The 18,007-nt window shown below is 49.1% G+C and overlaps 1 protein-coding gene across 2 annotated transcripts in view; it reads left to right on the forward strand.

Annotated features, from left to right (window-relative positions):
* B4GALNT3 (beta-1,4-N-acetyl-galactosaminyltransferase 3) overlaps positions 1-18,007 on the forward strand; it is a 101,449-nt gene that overhangs the window by 68,129 nt on the left and 15,313 nt on the right. For both annotated transcript variants that reach the window (XM_019654040.1, XM_019654041.1), the window contains exons 2-9: positions 5,184-5,287; positions 6,284-6,361; positions 13,681-13,776; positions 14,260-14,350; positions 14,752-14,852; positions 15,413-15,480; positions 16,615-16,693; positions 16,820-16,886. In XM_019654040.1, the coding sequence (XP_019509585.1) occupies positions 5,184-5,287; positions 6,284-6,361; positions 13,681-13,776; positions 14,260-14,350; positions 14,752-14,852; positions 15,413-15,480; positions 16,615-16,693; positions 16,820-16,886 (684 nt within the window). The remainder of the gene's footprint in view (positions 1-5,183; positions 5,288-6,283; positions 6,362-13,680; positions 13,777-14,259; positions 14,351-14,751; positions 14,853-15,412; positions 15,481-16,614; positions 16,694-16,819; positions 16,887-18,007) is intronic.

The raw sequence follows: 18,007 nt of genomic DNA on the forward strand, positions 1-18,007 counted from the left end.
CCCAGTGCTGGTTTCTGGCATTTGTGGAACGATGCCCTGGGTGTTACAACCTCACCTCCTGTTCCCCAGCCGACCTCCTATTCTCTAGAGGGACCAGGGCTCTGTCTTTGTTCAGCTCCTCTGGATTTCATCTTCTTTTCTCTGTACAGACTCTGGGCTTCTTAGCAAATTGTCTACCTTCACCCTTGATCTTTGGGTCCTTGACACCTGGTGGAGCCTGTGGGGCCAGCCCTACTAGGCTCTTCCTGCAGCCCCATGTTCCCATGGCCCCGGAGGGGCCAGTCCTTCTCCTCTTGCAAAGTGTGTTTTAGCTCAGGAGCCCTGCCGCAAAGCTGGAGATCGAGTTTCAGAAACACCATTTCTAGTGCCTCTGCCTGCTGGATGACCCTCCACACCTACCCCCCCAGTGCTTCCACTTCTCTTTCAGGCATTACTCTCAGCTCCACCTCTCCTGCTGACACCCCACCCCAGCCTAGGCTCCCCGTCTTAGTAAATGGCAACTCTAGCCTTCCAACTACCCAACTCAAAAATCTTCAAACCATTTTTCATTCCTCTCCCCATATCCAAATGCATCAGCAAGTCCCGTTGGCTATACCTTTAAAATCCCGGATCTGCCTGAGCAGCTAGGGACTTCCTTTCTTCCTGGTGTGAATGTTTGTGTTGACCAGATGACATATCAGCTACAGACTTGAAGCAGATGTCAGGAGAAGTGAATGCAAGTTTGCTTCTACAACATTGCAACTAATAATAAATAGAATAAACTGCAATTTGTTAAATGCTTTTTATGTTCCAGACACTAAGTCCTTTACGTGGATTATCTTATTCACTCTGTGACCTTGGGCTGATGACTTCACCTCTGTTTCTTCATCTCCAAAATGGAGATGACAACAGTTCACAGGGATATTGTGGGGACGCAGTGAAATAATGGATGTGAGAGTCTTTGAAAAAAAACCCCGAGAGATATACAAATGCCATATTTTCACCAGAGACCCAAAATGGACATCTCAGGGCCTTTGAAGAGTCCACAGAGCACAGACAAGGGATGTTGGCAAAGTTCCCGCCGATGGTGAATATGATAGCCCAGCTTTGTGAGGGCAGAGTGTGAGGCCCATGGTGGCGCTTTATCTGTCACCTGAGATTGGGGTGTCTGTCTCCTGGCACAAATGTGACACCTGTTGCAGGAGAAACAGGCCCTGGCAGCTGGCACTCTGGGAGGAGAGGTCTGGCCAGGAGCAGGAGGAGTTCACTTACTAGAGGGCAAGTGACAAACGTCAATAGTTAAGTCAGCTCATTGTTTAGCTCCCAAGTTTCCCCAGGGGGCTAAGCAATGCCTGGGACCCACTGGCAGGGTTAACACGAAGGAAAAGACATGGGAAAAGGAAATACCAAATGCCCAGCACAGTGCCTGATGCCTAACATGCACTCAGTGAATATTAAATGTGTGTGCGCGAGCATGCGTGTGGTGAGGGAATGGATGGATGTAGATGGAGGAACAGGAAGTAGTACCCATGAAACACAGGAAGTGTTATCTATTTCTCTGTTACCCCTGAGTCACTGCTGGCCCACAGTCCACATACCGTATTGCCTCATGTATAAGACACACCCTTTTTCAAAAAATTTGGGGTCTAAAAACTGGGTGCATCTTATACAGTGGTTGTAGATTTCAAATGCCATAGATGGAACTGAGGATGAGGCAATATATGAAGACAGTGATTCGTCATCAGACACAGATGAGGACAAGCTAATGGTTGGGAGTTTTGACAGTGATGAGGAGTTGTATGATGAATACAACTTGAGTTCAATAGCTTTATGTAATACATTTTTTTTCAAATTTCAGGCCCCAAAATTAAGATGCGTCTTATACATGGGAGCGTCTTATACATGGGGAAATACGGTACTTCTTTGGTCAATAAGCACAGAGAGAAGACAGTGAGAGAGCCCCTGGCCATTTGCAGATTACAGAATTCTAAAAGGGCTAGCACTCACGTCTTCAGACTTCCAAGTCCGAAACCCCGAAGTAAGAAATTGTTAGGGGAAGGAATGCTGAGTATTTACTGTGTGTGTCAGACACCACACTAGGTCTGACACACATAATTTAGTCCTCGCAGTGATCCTATGGGGTAGGTGTTTTTATCCCCACATCCCGATGAAGAAATGGAGGCTAAAGAGGTTAAATTACTTGTTGAAGCAGTCGCTGTTTCTACGTGATAGGTGTACAATTCGACCTTTCTGACTCTAAAGCCTTGCTTGTTTTTCTACTGTATTGTGAAGTTTGCAAAGTAAATTTCTTACTCTTTAAATTACTGAAGGCTGGGCTGTTGACTATCCAGGCATTTCAAAGCCAGCCAGACTCACCCATGACCCAGGGGCAGGGCATGCTTAGGTTTAACCTTGCTGATCTCCCTTCTCCCTACAGTGGGTTTGTCCTTGTTCCCTGAGACAGCCACCTCTTACCTTCTTTTAAAGAGAAATAGAGCTGGACACTAGTTACAGACAGATTTTGTTCAGTACTATCACAAAATGGGAGAGAGACTTCAGCATAGAACTGAGCTCAATTCTGAATACAGCAAAGCAGCTGGGTATTTATAGCCAGCAGCAGAGTGAGGGGGTCAGTGGGTGGAAAATTACTAAGAGGAGACATCAAGGGTAGGGGGATTCTTGCTAAACAGACTTAATAGGATTCTTCCTAAAAACTAGGCTAGACAGGCCACGGATGGGGCCTGAGGGTGAGGCCTAGTCTACAAGAGGCCTCAGAGGAGCCTGTCTTAAGGTTTGGAGAAAGACTCTGTCACTTCCCAGCAAATGCCAGCACAGGCATGCTGAACACCCAGTGGTAGTTCATGGACCCTGGGGTAAGTTGACTCACCTTTGGTGTGACTTCCAAGAGTCATAAGAATTTGGCTGGAATTGAAAACTAGTTATGAGGAAGAATGTGCCTCTAAAACACACTGTAGCTCCCACAATAGGGCCAACAGCATTTTTATTCTTCTCTCCTCACAACTTTGTCTAGAAGTAGACAGTTTTTAGTCATAAGCATAAGGTCAAACAAGAGATGGCTCAGTCATTCAGAGTAAGAAGCCAGGCAGGGCCCTGCCCTCCTCTCTCACAGTGTGACTTATTTGTCACTTGGGTACCTAAGGCCCCAACCACTAGCCAGCCGCTCCTCAGGTGTGGGAAGGAATGGGGCTCTTACATTAGATGTGGCGGCTGAGTTGGGATTCGCAGATGAACAAACCGCTTTGCCCTGAGCTCATCCAGAAAGCAGAGTATATAGGTCTGGGAGCATTTGTTCTCTTTCTGCCTCACTCCCATATTCTCACCTCACTCCCCTGGCCCCAGAACCCTGCTTCCAGAACATCCCCCTGCATTAACGATTCTGACCTGCTTCTGATGGCCAGCTGGCCTGCCATGGAAACAGGAGAGAGAGACCTTGATGGCAGAGGGATAAACCCACAGAAATCCCTATAAACATAACGTGAGCAGAGGTTTAATGTCTGTGCAGAAACCCAAAGGCACGGATCCCCAGCTGAGGCCGCTGCCCCCAGGACTCCTCAAAGCCTGTGCCAAATAGTGCCCACAGGAGAAAATGTAGGCGGAATGAGAAAATGCTGGCTTGTGAGACAGAGAAGCTCTCTGTTCTGATCCGGGCTGTTCTAATTCTGGCTTCAAAACAACGAACTCTGTGACTTTAAACTCTGAGCTTCTCTTTCCCCATCTGTGAAATGGGGGTAATCAGACCTGGCCTGTCTCCTAGGTTTTTATAAGGCTCATGTGAGATCATTCCTGGGAGGTGCTCAGTAAACTCTAAAGGGCCACACAAAGCTGGGTAAGAAAAGCACCCTCCCCCCCATTCTAATCCCTTTTAGAGTCAGTTACATAAACACTCATGCAAAACGTTGATGTCCACCTCCTGTTGGCCCATATTTATGAGCTGCTCTCTTTCCTTTGTGTCTGGTTGGCTGTCTGTGACTCTGCTGGTGTTCGCATAGAGGTTCCTGTGACAATTCTGCTTTCGGCCAGCTGTTGGCTCCCAGGGATCAGAGGCGTCCGTCTGACTCCTGTGTGCTATGGCCACTGTAGGATCGCGGGGGCATCTTGACGGAGCTGTGGGAGGGAAAGCAGCAGCTCAGTGGAAATCCGCCTGAACACTTGGGTTCTAGTCTTGGTCTTGTCACAGTTTTTTAAATGAGCCTACATAAGGCACTTGATAGCCAGGATCCCATTTTTCTCATCTGAAATGAGGACTAGATAATCTTGAAAGCTCCTTCCAGCTCTTGACAGCCTATGATTCCAGTTTATGGCAAACAGTGGTTTGGTTCCACATAGTCTAACAGTCATGCCCAAGCAGTCCCCTTGACATGTAGGAGGCTCTGCCCCACCCCCCGCCCCCAGAATAGCCTTGCAACCATGGAACTCTGATTTCCCCCCACCCTAACACTCTGCATAGCTCCTCACCTCTTTGGTTGGGAATGCATGCACCCCAACAGTTTCCTGTAGCCCTTCTCACTTTCTTCATAGTTTGGCTTTTGTCCTTCGCAGTGGTATGTGAGCCAACCAGTTCCAGAGCCATCAAGGTACAGATGTCAGTAGTCACACAGCCTCCAGATCAATCCAGGAAGATCTAGGCCTTGGATCTTGTATCTCTAGGGGTTTATACATTTGTTTGACACACACTAAGTCCCAGGCCCACACTGTCCTGCCTCTCTCAGCTCTGCTTCCATCCACCCACCCACTGATCAATGGGCAGCGGGAGGATCTCCCCAACTAGATACCCTGCCATCTCCCTCGGCTTGAAGGAAAGGGAGCTTGTTCGGGGAAAGCTTAGTTCCACTGCCTTTCACTTCCATTTTCCCACAACGACTTCAAGGAGAAATTGGCCTCAAGAGACAACTGGGCAAGAATCAGCCTGTACTGGGTTACCAGTAAGGGGACTGCTCCATGTTCACTGGCTCCTTCTCTGAAAACAGCAAATTCTAATGGAATACGGTTCATTCCCTCTCTGGCCAAGGTTGTAACTATCTCCCAACACCACCGCTCACACTTCATACCCATCATCTGACGAGGGGTGAGGGGCAGCAGAAAGAAAGATGATGACCCTCTATTATTCCCCCCAAATGTTACAGATTTATGAGGTCTTCTTCAGGTGATGTTGACCTTGTTTCTCTCTTCTTTTCTTTCTGTAGGGTATGGAAGCTGGAGAGAACTGGCCAAGGCTCTGGCCAGCAGAAACATTCCAGCTGTGGATCCAAATCTCCAGTTCTACCGTCCCCAGAGGCTGGGCCCTCAGGTATGTGGCAGGGCCGTTAACATGGCTGTTAACGTGCGTTAACACGGGGCCTCAGCTGCCTCTGCCCTTATAGCCTTAAGAGAAACCTCTGCTTTTCTGTGGTATGAGAGGCAGAGGAGAAAGAGGTGGCAACCTGGCGTCACAGAATTTCCCAGCTGGCTGCATAGAGATGTCCATCCCGCGCTCCTCAAAGCCTTTGTCACATGCTTCAAGGTGCCCATGTCTGACCCTCCAGGTGTGTGCTCTCCGTCTCCAACAGCAGCATAGGGCTGAGGGCAGTACCATCACATCCTGCCTCTTGCCAGCATGAAGACTGGACTAGTACTTTGGTTATGATCCCAGATGCTCACTGCTAAGAGTCAGAGATGCTACGGTAGACAGGGACCCCTCCCTGAAAACAGCTGGGGAACAGATTGGTAATGGAACATTTTCCCTGTAGTGTTTCTTGGACCTATGGTCCCTAGTGAGGCAGGAGCAGCTGGGATAGGGGGTTAGGGGAGTTGGGATCCAATTCAGCCTGGAGCCCTAAGGTTGAGCCGAGAACAGATATGAATCCCCAAGACTGGACGAGAACCAGGCTGAACCTGTGGACCTGCACAGTAGGGGTGTCCCCAAGGGGCTCCCACTTGTTAGGACAAATAAGTGACAAATCTGGGCAGAGTTCTGGGGGGAGGGGATACAGAGGGAAAGGAAGCAAGGTTCTTGCCCTTAGGAGAGCCTGACTAATTAGAAAAAAGCTTTTTCCAAACATGAAGACTGAGAACATTCAGGAAAGTAAGAGAACTTCAGGAGTATGCGTTAATGAAACTATAAGGTGGTTATTTTCCTGAGGGATAGAGTATGAATGATACATGCAGTGTCCCTCAGGTGGGTAAGCTTCCTGAGGGCTGGGCCCTGTCTCTTGACCCCCTATTTCCCCAGAGGCACTTTCAAGGGGCCCGAATCCTAGTCTCACCCTAATATTCCCACCAAGTTCATTCTTCCCTCTTCTGCCAGGACCAAGACTTTGAGCAAGGTGGGAGCAGTAACAGAAGCTACCTGAAGTGGAATAAGCCTGTCCCCTGGCTTTCAGAGGTAAGGGACTTTCTGCTGTCCCTGTTCTTTGAGAGGGTTTATCTGTAAAAGATAATTCCAGAGACCACAGAAAATTTTCTTCCAGTGGTTATTATTAAATTTTTTTACCTAATTTGAAAAAAAACCAAACCGATTCGTTTTCTTCCTATAGAGAACTAACATTTGCTGTGGGCCTCCCATGTGCCAGGCTTTGCGTATCATCTCGTGAGCTTTAGGACCCTGTAGGATAGTATCACTATCCTCATTTTAGAGGTGAGAAAAACAAGGCTCAGGGAATACTCATGTCCATGCCAATCCCCGATCTTAAAGACAGGCTTTCCAAACCGTATTCCTTGAACCATTAAGTCCCCTAAGACATTCCAAGAAGAAAGCAGTCTATTGTTAAATAAGGTTTAAAAGCTAGATACTGCATTCTTGGAAATACACATCAGCACATGCAAGTTTCTGAGAAGTTCTGCAGTAATCTGTTTAACTTGGTTTAGCTCAGTATGTACCAAACTTACTTGCCTGAATTGCTTTTTTCCATGAAACTTCTATTAATAGTTTATGAAACTAGTGTTTTAAGGAACATATACTAGGAGGAAACCTGCTTTATAAAAATTCTATAGGAAGCAGTTACACGTGTGAATAAAACTTGTCATACCTACCATGTTATCTTTTGTTTATATAGGATTTGACTCTTTTAATTTGGTCAAGAAACTGAGGCTTAGGGAGGTGAATTAACCCGCTCAAGATTACCTTGAGTGAGTGCTTTTGCCAAGATATCAGAGTACCGTGGTGCTTTGGGGATGACCATTTTGCATTTGGGCTTCATATTTTACAACTTGTCCATAACCCAATGTCTCTTAGTCCCGAGGCCTGCGGATGTAGATTACTTTTCTGGGTTGGGTGGTACCAGCCAGCCCATTGTCTTTATCCGTCCCTATCACTGATTGATCCCTTTAGCCTGGGTGATTTTATTTCCAATCCACCCATTTACTGTGGGGCAGAAGTGAAGGGGGCAGTATCATCATGCTAAATGTGACGTTATGTAGGGCTAGGTTATCCACCCGGTGAAACTGCCTTTGTTTTAAAGCCCTGAGGGAGGATGGATTGCAACACTGGCACAATGGTACTAGGTGACATCATCAGATAATTATGCCCCACCCCACCTGGAAATAGGATTTTGAAAAGGTGCCTTACAGACCATTGGGTCTGGTGATCCAACTTTCTCCTTTGAGCACATTTCAGATCATTTTTTAAATTAATCTTTTCATATGATTTATACCACTGTATTTCTTCTCTTTTGATTGCATATTTATATCTTTTGCCCATTTTTCATTGGGTTATTTTCTTTTTCTGTTCATAAATTAGCAATGTAAATTCATAAATTACATAAAATGTTTATAAATTAGTTTAACAACTAGCAATATAAACTTTGTCACTTGAAAATGTTTTTGCAATTTATGGTGATCAGGTTGTTTTTTTTTCTTTTTGAATCATTTTTCTTGATGAACCAATTATTTTGAAAGATTAAAACTACATAACATTTTGCATTTATTAATCATTAACTTGCCCACTTTCTTGGCCAATTAAGGATGGAACTACATACATGAAATGAAAATAGTGAACAATCATAAATAGTAATTAATATAGGATTAACTTTTTTAAAGAAATAGTTTATCTTTTAGTAAGTGTGTATGGCCTTTTGGTGGTAAATGACTGATTTGCTTTGGCTGGTTTTTTTTTTAATATGAAAAGTAGCTTACAGGGCCAGCCGAGTGGCGCGTTGGTTAAGAACTGGCTTGGGATGCCAGAGGGCCCCGGTTCTGATCCCATATATGAGGGTCAGTGACACTGCCCTCTACAGCTAAGATACTGAACAACAGCTCAACCTGGAACTGGGCTGCCGTGAGTCGCCGGCGACGGCGTAGGCTGCAGTCCCCTGCTGCAATGCGCTGCCATAAGCTACCATGTGTAGCCAGCAGCCAGCGTGAGTGGCCAGCAGCCACTGTGAGCAGCCGTCCAGAAGCTGGCTACTGATCTGCCTCACCCAGGAAGAGCGCAATGATGGTGCCAACTTGGGCCAGTGAAACAACGTCCTCCACAACTAGACTGAAGAACAAAACGACAGCAATTTGTCTGTTCCCCTTCCCCCAATTCCCCAGCGCTGTTCCCCTTCCCCAATTCCCCAATAAAATCTTAAAAAAAAAAAAAGTAGCTTACAGAATCCCCATTACAGTCTTCATGTATTTTCAGGGACTCGCTGATCCACTGTTATTTTACTCACAAGTGAAAATAGGTCCTGAAAGGTTAAATAACTAACATAGACAGTCACACCGCTGCACAGTGATTCCAACTCTCTTCTCGCCCAAGAAAACCTCTCTGTTCCCATGTCCTTACCTGTCTCCTGCCTTCTGACATACAGTAGTTTTGGTAAGGAATGCTTAGGTTAATGATACCTCATTTATTGAACATCTACTAGCTGCCAAGTGCTATCAGGTTATCTCCACTTTTCAGGTAATGAGAGGGGTGAACTCACTCACTGAAGGTAGACAGCCCTGCCCTGTAGGTGAGCAAGGACAGAACATAAGGAGGTTGACGATGGTCTCTTCTTTGACCATCTCCCTGCCCCAGCCTTTGGCTGGCCACTCAAAGTCTCTGAGGCCAGAAGTCACCCGTGGAAGCAAAACAACCTTAGGCATCCTACTTGGTGTGTCAGAGAGAGACAGCTGGGGGAGCTGCACTGCATGGGGTAACTGCCCTCAAAAACTGTTCATGTCAGCCCAAATCATAAGACACTAATTAGCAAACCCCACTAATCTACAAACCCCAATGCCAGTTTATTCATTTATCAGTCAATATACGGGTCCATTGACCAAAACACTCTCTGCTATTCAAGATGCTCACCCTGGAAAACTGAAAGTTATAAGAAAGAAGCTTGGTGAATACAAAATCAGATCAAAGCAAGTCAGAGTTTTCATGGGTCATGTGATGTGGACTTTGGGGAGGTGTGGTCTCTCATAAGGAGAGGGCTGGGATGCATACTCCTTCTCAGGAGTCCCCCCTTTTTGGTTCCAGTTTTCTTGAGATATAATGCATATACCGTATAATTCACCCATTTAAAAACACTAATCCAATTTCTGTCTCTCTAGATTTGCCTGTTCTGAATATTTCATTTAAATGGAATCAAACAACATGTGGCTGTTTGTGTCTGGCTTCTTTCACTTAGCATAACATTTTCAAGGCTCATCCATGTTGTAGCATGTATCAGTACTTCCATTTCTTTTACTGCTGAATAATAGTCTATTGTGTGGATGTACCACATTTTATTTACCCATTCCTCAATAGATGGATATTTGGGTTTCTGCTTTGTTGGTTATCATGAATAACCATGATATTCATGATACTCTGTAAATGTTTGTGTACAAGTTTTTGTGTAGATCAGACTTTCCTTTTTTCAGAGCCCGGAAACACCATCTCATACTTTGGTCACCTTGGTGAGATACAAGTGGCATCTCTGTTCATTTACAAACCATCTGTTTAGGTGGGGAATTTCATCTTTTAGTATTTCTCCCAATGGGCCTTTGGCCCTTTCCTCAAATCCAGAGTTGCTTCTTATCTTCCTGGAGTCCGAAGCTCTGGATTCCAAGGTGGAGCTCCCTCCGACGACAGGTGTGAACGAAGCATCAAGAGTGGCTCGAGTATCTAGGAACTCTGAACAGGAGTCTGGTGTATAGGGACAAGTGACCTCATTGTCCTGCTGTGTTGGGGTCCTGTGGTCCATCCATCTGTGCTTTTCTCGGGCAAGGCCTCACTGCCCCATGGGAGGAAGCAGCAGCCACCTGTGCTGGTTGTGCAAGTTGTAGTGAACCTGATAGAGCAGCAGCATGGCACAGCAGAAGGTCAGTGAGTGAGGCATCTGGCCTCTCCTGGAGGTAGAGCTGACCACTCCTGCCGTCCCGGCCTCTGCAGTAGCCCCTGGCATGGGTGACACTGTTTACGTGTCTCTCTCCTTTGAGGACCTCTCTTTTCATCCTTACCTGGTACAAAGCAGTCACTCAGTGCTGATGAATGAAGGAACATGTGGTTCTGGGTTTAGCTTCTCCAAGCATTTGTTCATTCAAATAATTAAGATATGCAGGGAATAAATACGTAACTACAGTATTGCCACAGGGACATGAAAGACAGTTCGAGGAATATAATTAATAATGTTGTAAATATTTTGTAGGGTGTCAGGTGGTCACATGTCTTGCTAGGGAGATGGCATCATGGATGGGGAAGAGGCTTGATCACTGCCCTGTACACCTGAAGCTGATGTTGTATAATATTGTATGTCAACTATAAGTGAATATAATATATATATAGTCATGGGACATGGAGTATAGTGTGGGAGTGGAGTCAAGGGAATTGTAATAGATATGTATGATATTGGGGGGAAGTGGGGTGGCGGATTGGGGGAAGGGGGTTGTCACTTCGAGGGGTAAAAAGTATAACTATTGCACTGTGTTGTATAGCTGAAACGAATTCTAAAAATGTATTTCATAATAAAAAATAATTAAAAGAAAAAAAAAGATATGCAGGGAACACAGAGGAGGGAGAAGGCCTGAGAGAGAAAGACTTGAGAAGAGCCTTGAAGGATGAGCCGGAGTTTGCCAGGTCGGGGAGTGGGGAGAGGGGGAGAAGAAAGGGCCCTCCAACCAGGAAATAGTAGATATACGGCACAGAGAGGTGAAGGCGTTTGCTGTGGGTGGAGTAGAGGTGTGTGACGGAGTGGTGTGAGGTGAGGCTGGGAAGGTAGGTCAGTTGTGCCAGGGTGAAGCTATGTTCCGAAATTATCTGGGAATCTCCTGAGCAGCAGAGTGACAGGATCAGATCCTTGCTTTAGAAAGACAATTGTAAGCAGTGTGAAGAGCTAGTGGAGGGGGAGACGCTTCGAGCCAGTTGGAGGCTCTGCTGCTGGCCTGGCAAGCCCAGAGAGGCCTGGCAAAGGCAGCGTCACGGGGGTGGAAGACAGTAGACACTCCTGTGTAAGGACCCACCAGGCTGGCCTCACCCTCCTGCACCCATACTCCAAGGCACCCTTCCCACTCCTACAGGGTTAATTGCTGTGTGTCCTTGGGGAGTCAGTTTGCCTCTCTGGGCCTCAGTAGTCTCACTTCAGATATTTTCTCTACTACTTAACTGGAAGTTCCAAATCCGTCATTTGCCATGGATGTGGTGTGGTGATGGGAGTTACTAGCGCCCTTCTCTGGGCCTTAGCCACTGCTGGACGATGGAAAGTGGGCAAATGGTGGTGCCAACATCCTTGCCAGATACGAAGTATCCAAAACTTTGAGGGACACAGATCCTGGTGGGGTTGCCAATCTGAACCTGGGGAGAAAGATGGTGCCCACTGGTCCCTGAGAGACCCCCCACCAACAGTCTGAGGTTGGGTGAAGCATGGATAAGGACTGGCTTAATGCTGAGTGAGGCCTAGACCTGGAGGAGATGGCTGGTCCTCTTCCTGCACTCCCCCGGCCTGTCGTTTCCTGCAGCCTCTCCTGCGAGGCCCTGGGAGGGAGGCGGGCAGCAGCCAGCCCTGCTCTTCTCCCCTTCCCCCCTTTCCCTGCCCAAACCGCTGTGGCCTCTGGCCTCTTGGCTGAACACAACAGCCTTCTCCGGTGGCATGCCCTCCCTCCACAAGTCTGTTGTGGATCTGAGCACACTGCCCTGAAAGTCCCAGGAAGGGGCAGTTAGGAGGCCATTGGCAGGAGACAACTAAGTCTTATAAACAGGACTTAAGGAATTTTTCCAGAAGTAGCACAATGTACCCATTCTTTCCTTCCAGGAAGCCTGAGCCCGCCCCCCACCTACCCAGCCCACATTCTCTCTCCCACCCATCCCAGCCCCCCACTCATATTCCCGGGAGTGATGGCTGCTTCTCAAGGCCCTACATTCCTAGCCTTGACCAGGCCAGCGCACCCCGGAAGGGCCAGCTTGTGAAGGGATGGTGAGGAAAGGCTTTCCTGGGTCTTTTCAGGATCCAGCCGTGGGGGAGTGTTTCCCCAGAGCTGGGGCCTATGCCCACCCAACCCACCACATCTCAGACCTTGGCACTCCTATTGAGGAGTTCTTCCCCACCCCCACGCTCTCTCCCCTCCCCATACCTCCCTCCAGTTCTCTGGCTGGAGACCTTATGCCACTCACTTCTATCAGGGCTTCCAGTCTGGGGGTCCCTTCCTCCTGTGTTTTTCTAAGGGCCAGCTCAGATCTTGATATCTGATGGACCACAAAGGTGGAAGGGAGGGCAGGACCTGCTTGTGTGGAGTAATTGAGGTCATACCTCCCACAACCTGGATCTTAAACTCTGGGGGTGGGAGGGGAAAAGAACCAAGATGGGGGTAATCTGAAACTCTTTGTCAGACTAAATTGGGACAATATCCCCATGTTTACCCTCCCTTGTCAAGCTCCAGGCTCCACCCACTCAGAGTGCTTGCTGCTGCCTTAGTCCTTTATTCTGAAGAGTGCCCTGTGTTCCAGGCCTCCAGGCCTAGTCCTGTGCCCCACCCCCACAGCCAGGGAGGAGAGAGAGAAGAGTACATTCTCTTGCTCCTGTCTCCCCAGGGCTGCCCTGAAGCCCCAGGCACCTGGGTCATTATCCAGGCCAGGCCTGAGCTGAGGGAGGCTTTGAGCTCCTGAGAGCGGTGGGGGGCCTGTCTGTCGGATGTGCCCCCAGAGACCTCCTGCAGCGCTTTCCCAGCTGCTTCCCCACAAGAGGAGCCCCAAGTCTGGAGACCACTGGGTAGATAAGGTTTCACCAGCAGACAGCTGTGGAGCTTTCCTCTTATTAGGCATTTGGGGAAGGGGAGGGGAGGAGAGCAAGTCTTTAGCTGAAACCCCAGCTTGGCGCCTCCTTCCAGTTCTTTCTGTCATCTCTGCCATTCTGTCATGGCTGTTACTCTCCCTTGCCTGGGGAATGTAAACCAGCCCCCTTCCTGCATGGAAAGAGCTGGGTGTGTGTGTGTGTGTGTGTGTGTGTGTGTGGGTGTGTGTGTGTGTGTGTGTGTTTGTGTGTGTACGCATGCGCACATGTGCGCAAACATATGTACATGTGCACACGTGCATGGCCAGAAAAACAGACCCAGGCCTTACGGCCAGGACATGGGGATGAGGTTCCCGAAAGAAACTGCGGGTGCCGAAGATGGGAATGGGCCTGAAGTGGGCCGTGACCTTTGGCAATGAAGAACACAGAGCTGGGGCTGCACGGCCTGTGCCTCTGTCTCTCCAGTCAACCTCCTCAAACCGCAGGGCAGGTTTGGGGTGCTCACTGTCCCCCGCTTGCCTCTCTGCCCACACAGTTCCGGGGCCGCGCCAACCTCCACGTGTTTGAAGACTGGTGTGGCACCTCCATCCAGCAGCTGAGGAGGAACCTTCACTTCCCGCTGTACCCCCATGTGAGTGCCTGTGGGCCCACCCCCCTCCTCCCTCCACACCATTCCCTCCTCTCCCTCTACCCACTCCTGTCTCCCAGGTCCCCCATTTTCTCTCTGCCTCATCTCTCCTTGCTTTTTTCCTGGTTCCTTTTCTTTATCACATGGGCCCTTCATCCCTCTGCCCATGGTGTGTGCCTCGTTCCCTTCCCAGGCATTTCCTCAATCTCTTTGCCGTCCTCTGCATCATTTCAGCGTAGACTCTACTGTAGCTCATAATATAGTGACCCCGGGCCACACATAATTGTGCTGGTTCTGCCCTGTATGAGGTCACCTGGACAAAGATGCAAGCGGGAGCGGAAATTTTGTCCACACTCTATACCAGCTATGCCCCCTCCCCCCCACCTCACTCTGTCATGGTCTTCCCACCAGCCCTAGGTGGACCAGTTTCTTCACTTTCCTCTTCCCCCTTTTGGGTAACAGTTTCCCTCCCCTTTCTTGGCATAGATCCGCACAACCCTGAGGAAGCTGGCCGTGTCCCCCAAATGGACCAACTATGGCCTCCGCATCTTTGGCTACCTGCACCCCTTCACCGATGGTGAGGCCAGCCCCAAAGTCCTGCCCTTCTGCCTCCTGCTCCAGAGTTCTTTAGGGGACCCAGAGAGCATAAGCCTGTAGCTGAGAAATACATCTGCATTAGGACGCTGTTAGTATATCATGAGGAGAGGGGAAATGGAGTCACGGTGAGGTCTCATCCAGCCTCCGCCTCCACCCCCAGGCTGCCCCTTCACTCCCTGACTTGCAGAATCTGGAATTAGTTCTCTCTCTCTAGTCGTCCCAACTTCACAGTGTCTCCCAGGATGGAGAAACCCTCTTCTACAAGAGGCAAGTCATGCACCAAGCCCCTGAGAGAATCACTACAACATAACACAGGTTCCAGTCCTTAATGCTGATGTGTTTCTTGCTCTCACCTGTACTCTCCCCCCTCTCCCCGCCCAGGGACAATCCAGTTTGCCATTGCTGCAGATGACAATGCGGAGTTCTGGCTGAGCCATGATGACCAGGTCTCAGGCCTTCAGCTGCTGGCTAGTGTGGGCAAGGTAGGGTCAGCTCAACCCAGGAGTTCCCCACTCAGTCCCAGGTGCCAGGCATTGAAGGGGCCCCGGCCTCCATCAGTGGACTCTGATTACCACTAGTATCTCTGGTGTGACAGCCAGGGAAGAAGGCAGGAACAAGAAGCATCTTCCCTCTCACTTCCTCTCACTTACAAAGGGATAAATGGAGGTGTGGGGAGGAGGGAGTCAGTCTAAGGTTGGAAAAAGACCCAGGAAGATTCATCTCTGGGCCGGGCCTGGGCCACATACATCTTCTGGGTCCGACAGTCCTTAGCTCAATGCTAAGGACTCACCGAGGGGATGACGGGCCGGGCCCTTCTAAAGCGTGGAGGTGCTTCTTGCATGGGTCACTCGGTTACTCCCATAACTTCTTGTTTTCTCTCCCATCACTGTCATTCTCTTCCATCCTCTCTTCTCTCTCCCTCTCACTCTTTCCTCCTCATTGCTCCCTTGTTTCTTCACTCACCACCTTCCGTCCTTCGTATTTTCTCTTTTCCTCCTTCCTTCATTCTCTCCCCCCCGCCCCAACCCCTCTACACTTCTAGACCGGAAAAGAGTGGACTGCCCCTGGAGAGTTTGGGAAATTTCGAAGTCAAATTTCCAAGCCAGTGAGGTGAGTAGGGAGTGTCATGACATTCTCATGAGCGGCAAAAAAAACGCCATCCTCCCTCAAGTGCTGAGGTCAAAGCTGAGTCAAACAGCCCAGCATGTGCCCGCCACTCTCCAGCCTTCCTTATTCCAGAGGCTCTGTGTGCTGGGCACCCATGTTTTCTGGTAAATGAAGTCTTTGACCTAGAAACCACTGGGCTCATCCTTCCTCATTTTACAGATGAAGAAACTGAGGCCCATAGAGGGCTGTGACTTAATAAAGGTCACACAGCTATTTAGTGACACTCAGGACTGGAAAACAAAATCGATCTCCTTTCTCCTAGTCCTTGCCCTTCACATTTTCTCCATCTCCGAAGATGCCCACACTGTACAGCCTGGACACCAGCCGCTCTGCCTGTGCTGCAGAAAGTTCCCAGTCATAGTGCGCCCTTGGTAGACTGGAGGGAAACAAGCCTTTCCCAGCTAACAGTGGCAGGAATTGCTGCCGTGCTGGAAGGAGAGGTTTAGCTCGAGTTCAGAGCGCCACCTGGTGGCTGGCATACGCAGGCAAGAGCATGCTGTGGCTTGATGGTAATTACACTGATGTTGATAAGACGGTCCAGCTTGCAAAGAGCTCTTGCTATGTGCCAGACTCTGTGGTGTAATCCAGCATGACAGCTAATGACACAGACTCAAGCCTGGATCCAAATCCCAACTCTACCACATATTACCTCGGTGACTTTGGGCAAATTACCCAAGGTTTCTGCCTCACTGCTCTCATTTACAAGCAAGGATTAAGTGATTTCGTGTATACAAAGCACTGAGAACAGGACCTAGCACATAGCAAAAACTCTACAAGGGTTAATTATTAATATTTCATTTGATTCTCTCAAGTGTCCTATGAGGTAAGCATGGTTATCATCGTCATCTTCCAGAAGAGAAAACTCAGGGCACTGTGTTAGTAAGTGGTAGAGTGGGGATTCTAACCCAGGTGGTTACAGGGCAAGATCCTAGGATTCTAAGAGTAAGGAGAAAGGACAGAGGAAGCTTATGAGTGAGTGGGGTGAGGTGGAAGCAGGTGTGGCACGCGGAAAAGTGGGACAGGATGACCACAGGGGCCGTAAAGCTAGCCTCCTGTTTCTCTGCTCTCCTCCCACAGCCTGTCAGCCTCCCGCAGGTACTACTTTGAGGTGCTGCACAAGCAAAATGACGAGGGCACTGATCACGTGGAAGTTGTGGTGAGCGCTCCGCTGGTCCTTCCTCTCCTAGCTCAGCTCTTAGCCCGTCCTCTTCCCTTGTCCCTTGACCCCTTTTCGAAATCCAGCTACCTCCAACCTTCCACCCCACCCTCTCTCCTCTTCCAGTGGCGGCGGAATGACCCTGGAGCCAAGTTCACCATCATTGACTCCCCTTCCCTGTCCCTCTTCACAAGTGAGTAGGCTCTGCCCCTATCCTGAGATGGAGGTGAGGTGGTGCTCACGTGGGGGGTGCTCAGCCCACCTGGGGAATTGGGTGAGGGGAGGCATGGGGGTGGAGGCTAAAGCTCAAGGTGCTTGGAACATGGGTGTGAAGGGATAAGGAACCGAACCTAAAGGGACTCTAAGGTCAGAGGTCCTTAACTCTCAGGTCAGGGACCTCTTTGACAACCTGGTGGAAGATCTTTGAGTCCTCGTCTCAGAAAAATGCCCCTGTGCACCCACACACAATATTTTGTGTACAGTTTCAGGGGGATCCAGAGACCCTGAGGCCCACTCCAGATGAGAACCTCTGAGTGAAGCCAGTCTCACTTCACAGATGAGGCAACCATGGTTCTTGCACAGCCATGGCCAGAGGAGAGGAAACGTTCCCACCTGGCTTTAAATGTGCAGGAAACGAACTCTTCCGTTGTACTATTCATTGCTTATGATTTTCTTAGCAAGACTCCTATCCAGATGCCCCACCGAGAAGTTGCCACCTGGCAGGTGGGGCCATGTGGTCCCAGGTGCAGAAAGAGCAAACAGGGCTAGAACCCAAGAGAGGAAGGGAAGGCAAATGCTGGGAGGGCACTGGGAAGGCAGTGGGAAGTGTATGTGTGAAAAGGAGGGCTGGATGAAGAGAAGAGGGGAAGGTCTGGCTTCACAGGAGAGGATGGCAGTGTGGAATGGGCAAGGTGGGTGGGAGGAGGTTGCTGGTGATCAAAGCAAGAGGCCACAAGGTCAGGGCAGAAGGGGCAGGTTGTGAGCTGCTGGGTTGGTGCGAGATGAGGAAGCGAGAATTGGAATCCATAGGATTAGTGAGAACCGAGAAGAAAGAGGCCCACAGCAAAGTTCAGGTAAGAAACCAGTGAGACAGGCCAGAGGTAACCAGCCTTGGGTGTAGAAGGAGAGCTCTATCTGCAGCTGAAAGCAGTTAAACCCAGAAGAAAAAGGGCAAAGACAGTCACCCAGTCCCCAGGACTGGTTAGAAAAGGGGAGGAGTTGGTATGCGGATTTGAAGATGAGAATACCAGATGGAGATGAGGCGCAGGTTGGCAGGTTGGCTGTGAATACCGGGGGTGCTCTCCTCATGGTAGG

This window comes from Hipposideros armiger, unplaced genomic scaffold (genome assembly GCF_001890085.2).
Source record: "Hipposideros armiger isolate ML-2016 unplaced genomic scaffold, ASM189008v1 scaffold_213, whole genome shotgun sequence".
Lineage (NCBI taxonomy): Eukaryota > Metazoa > Chordata > Mammalia > Chiroptera > Hipposideridae > Hipposideros > Hipposideros armiger.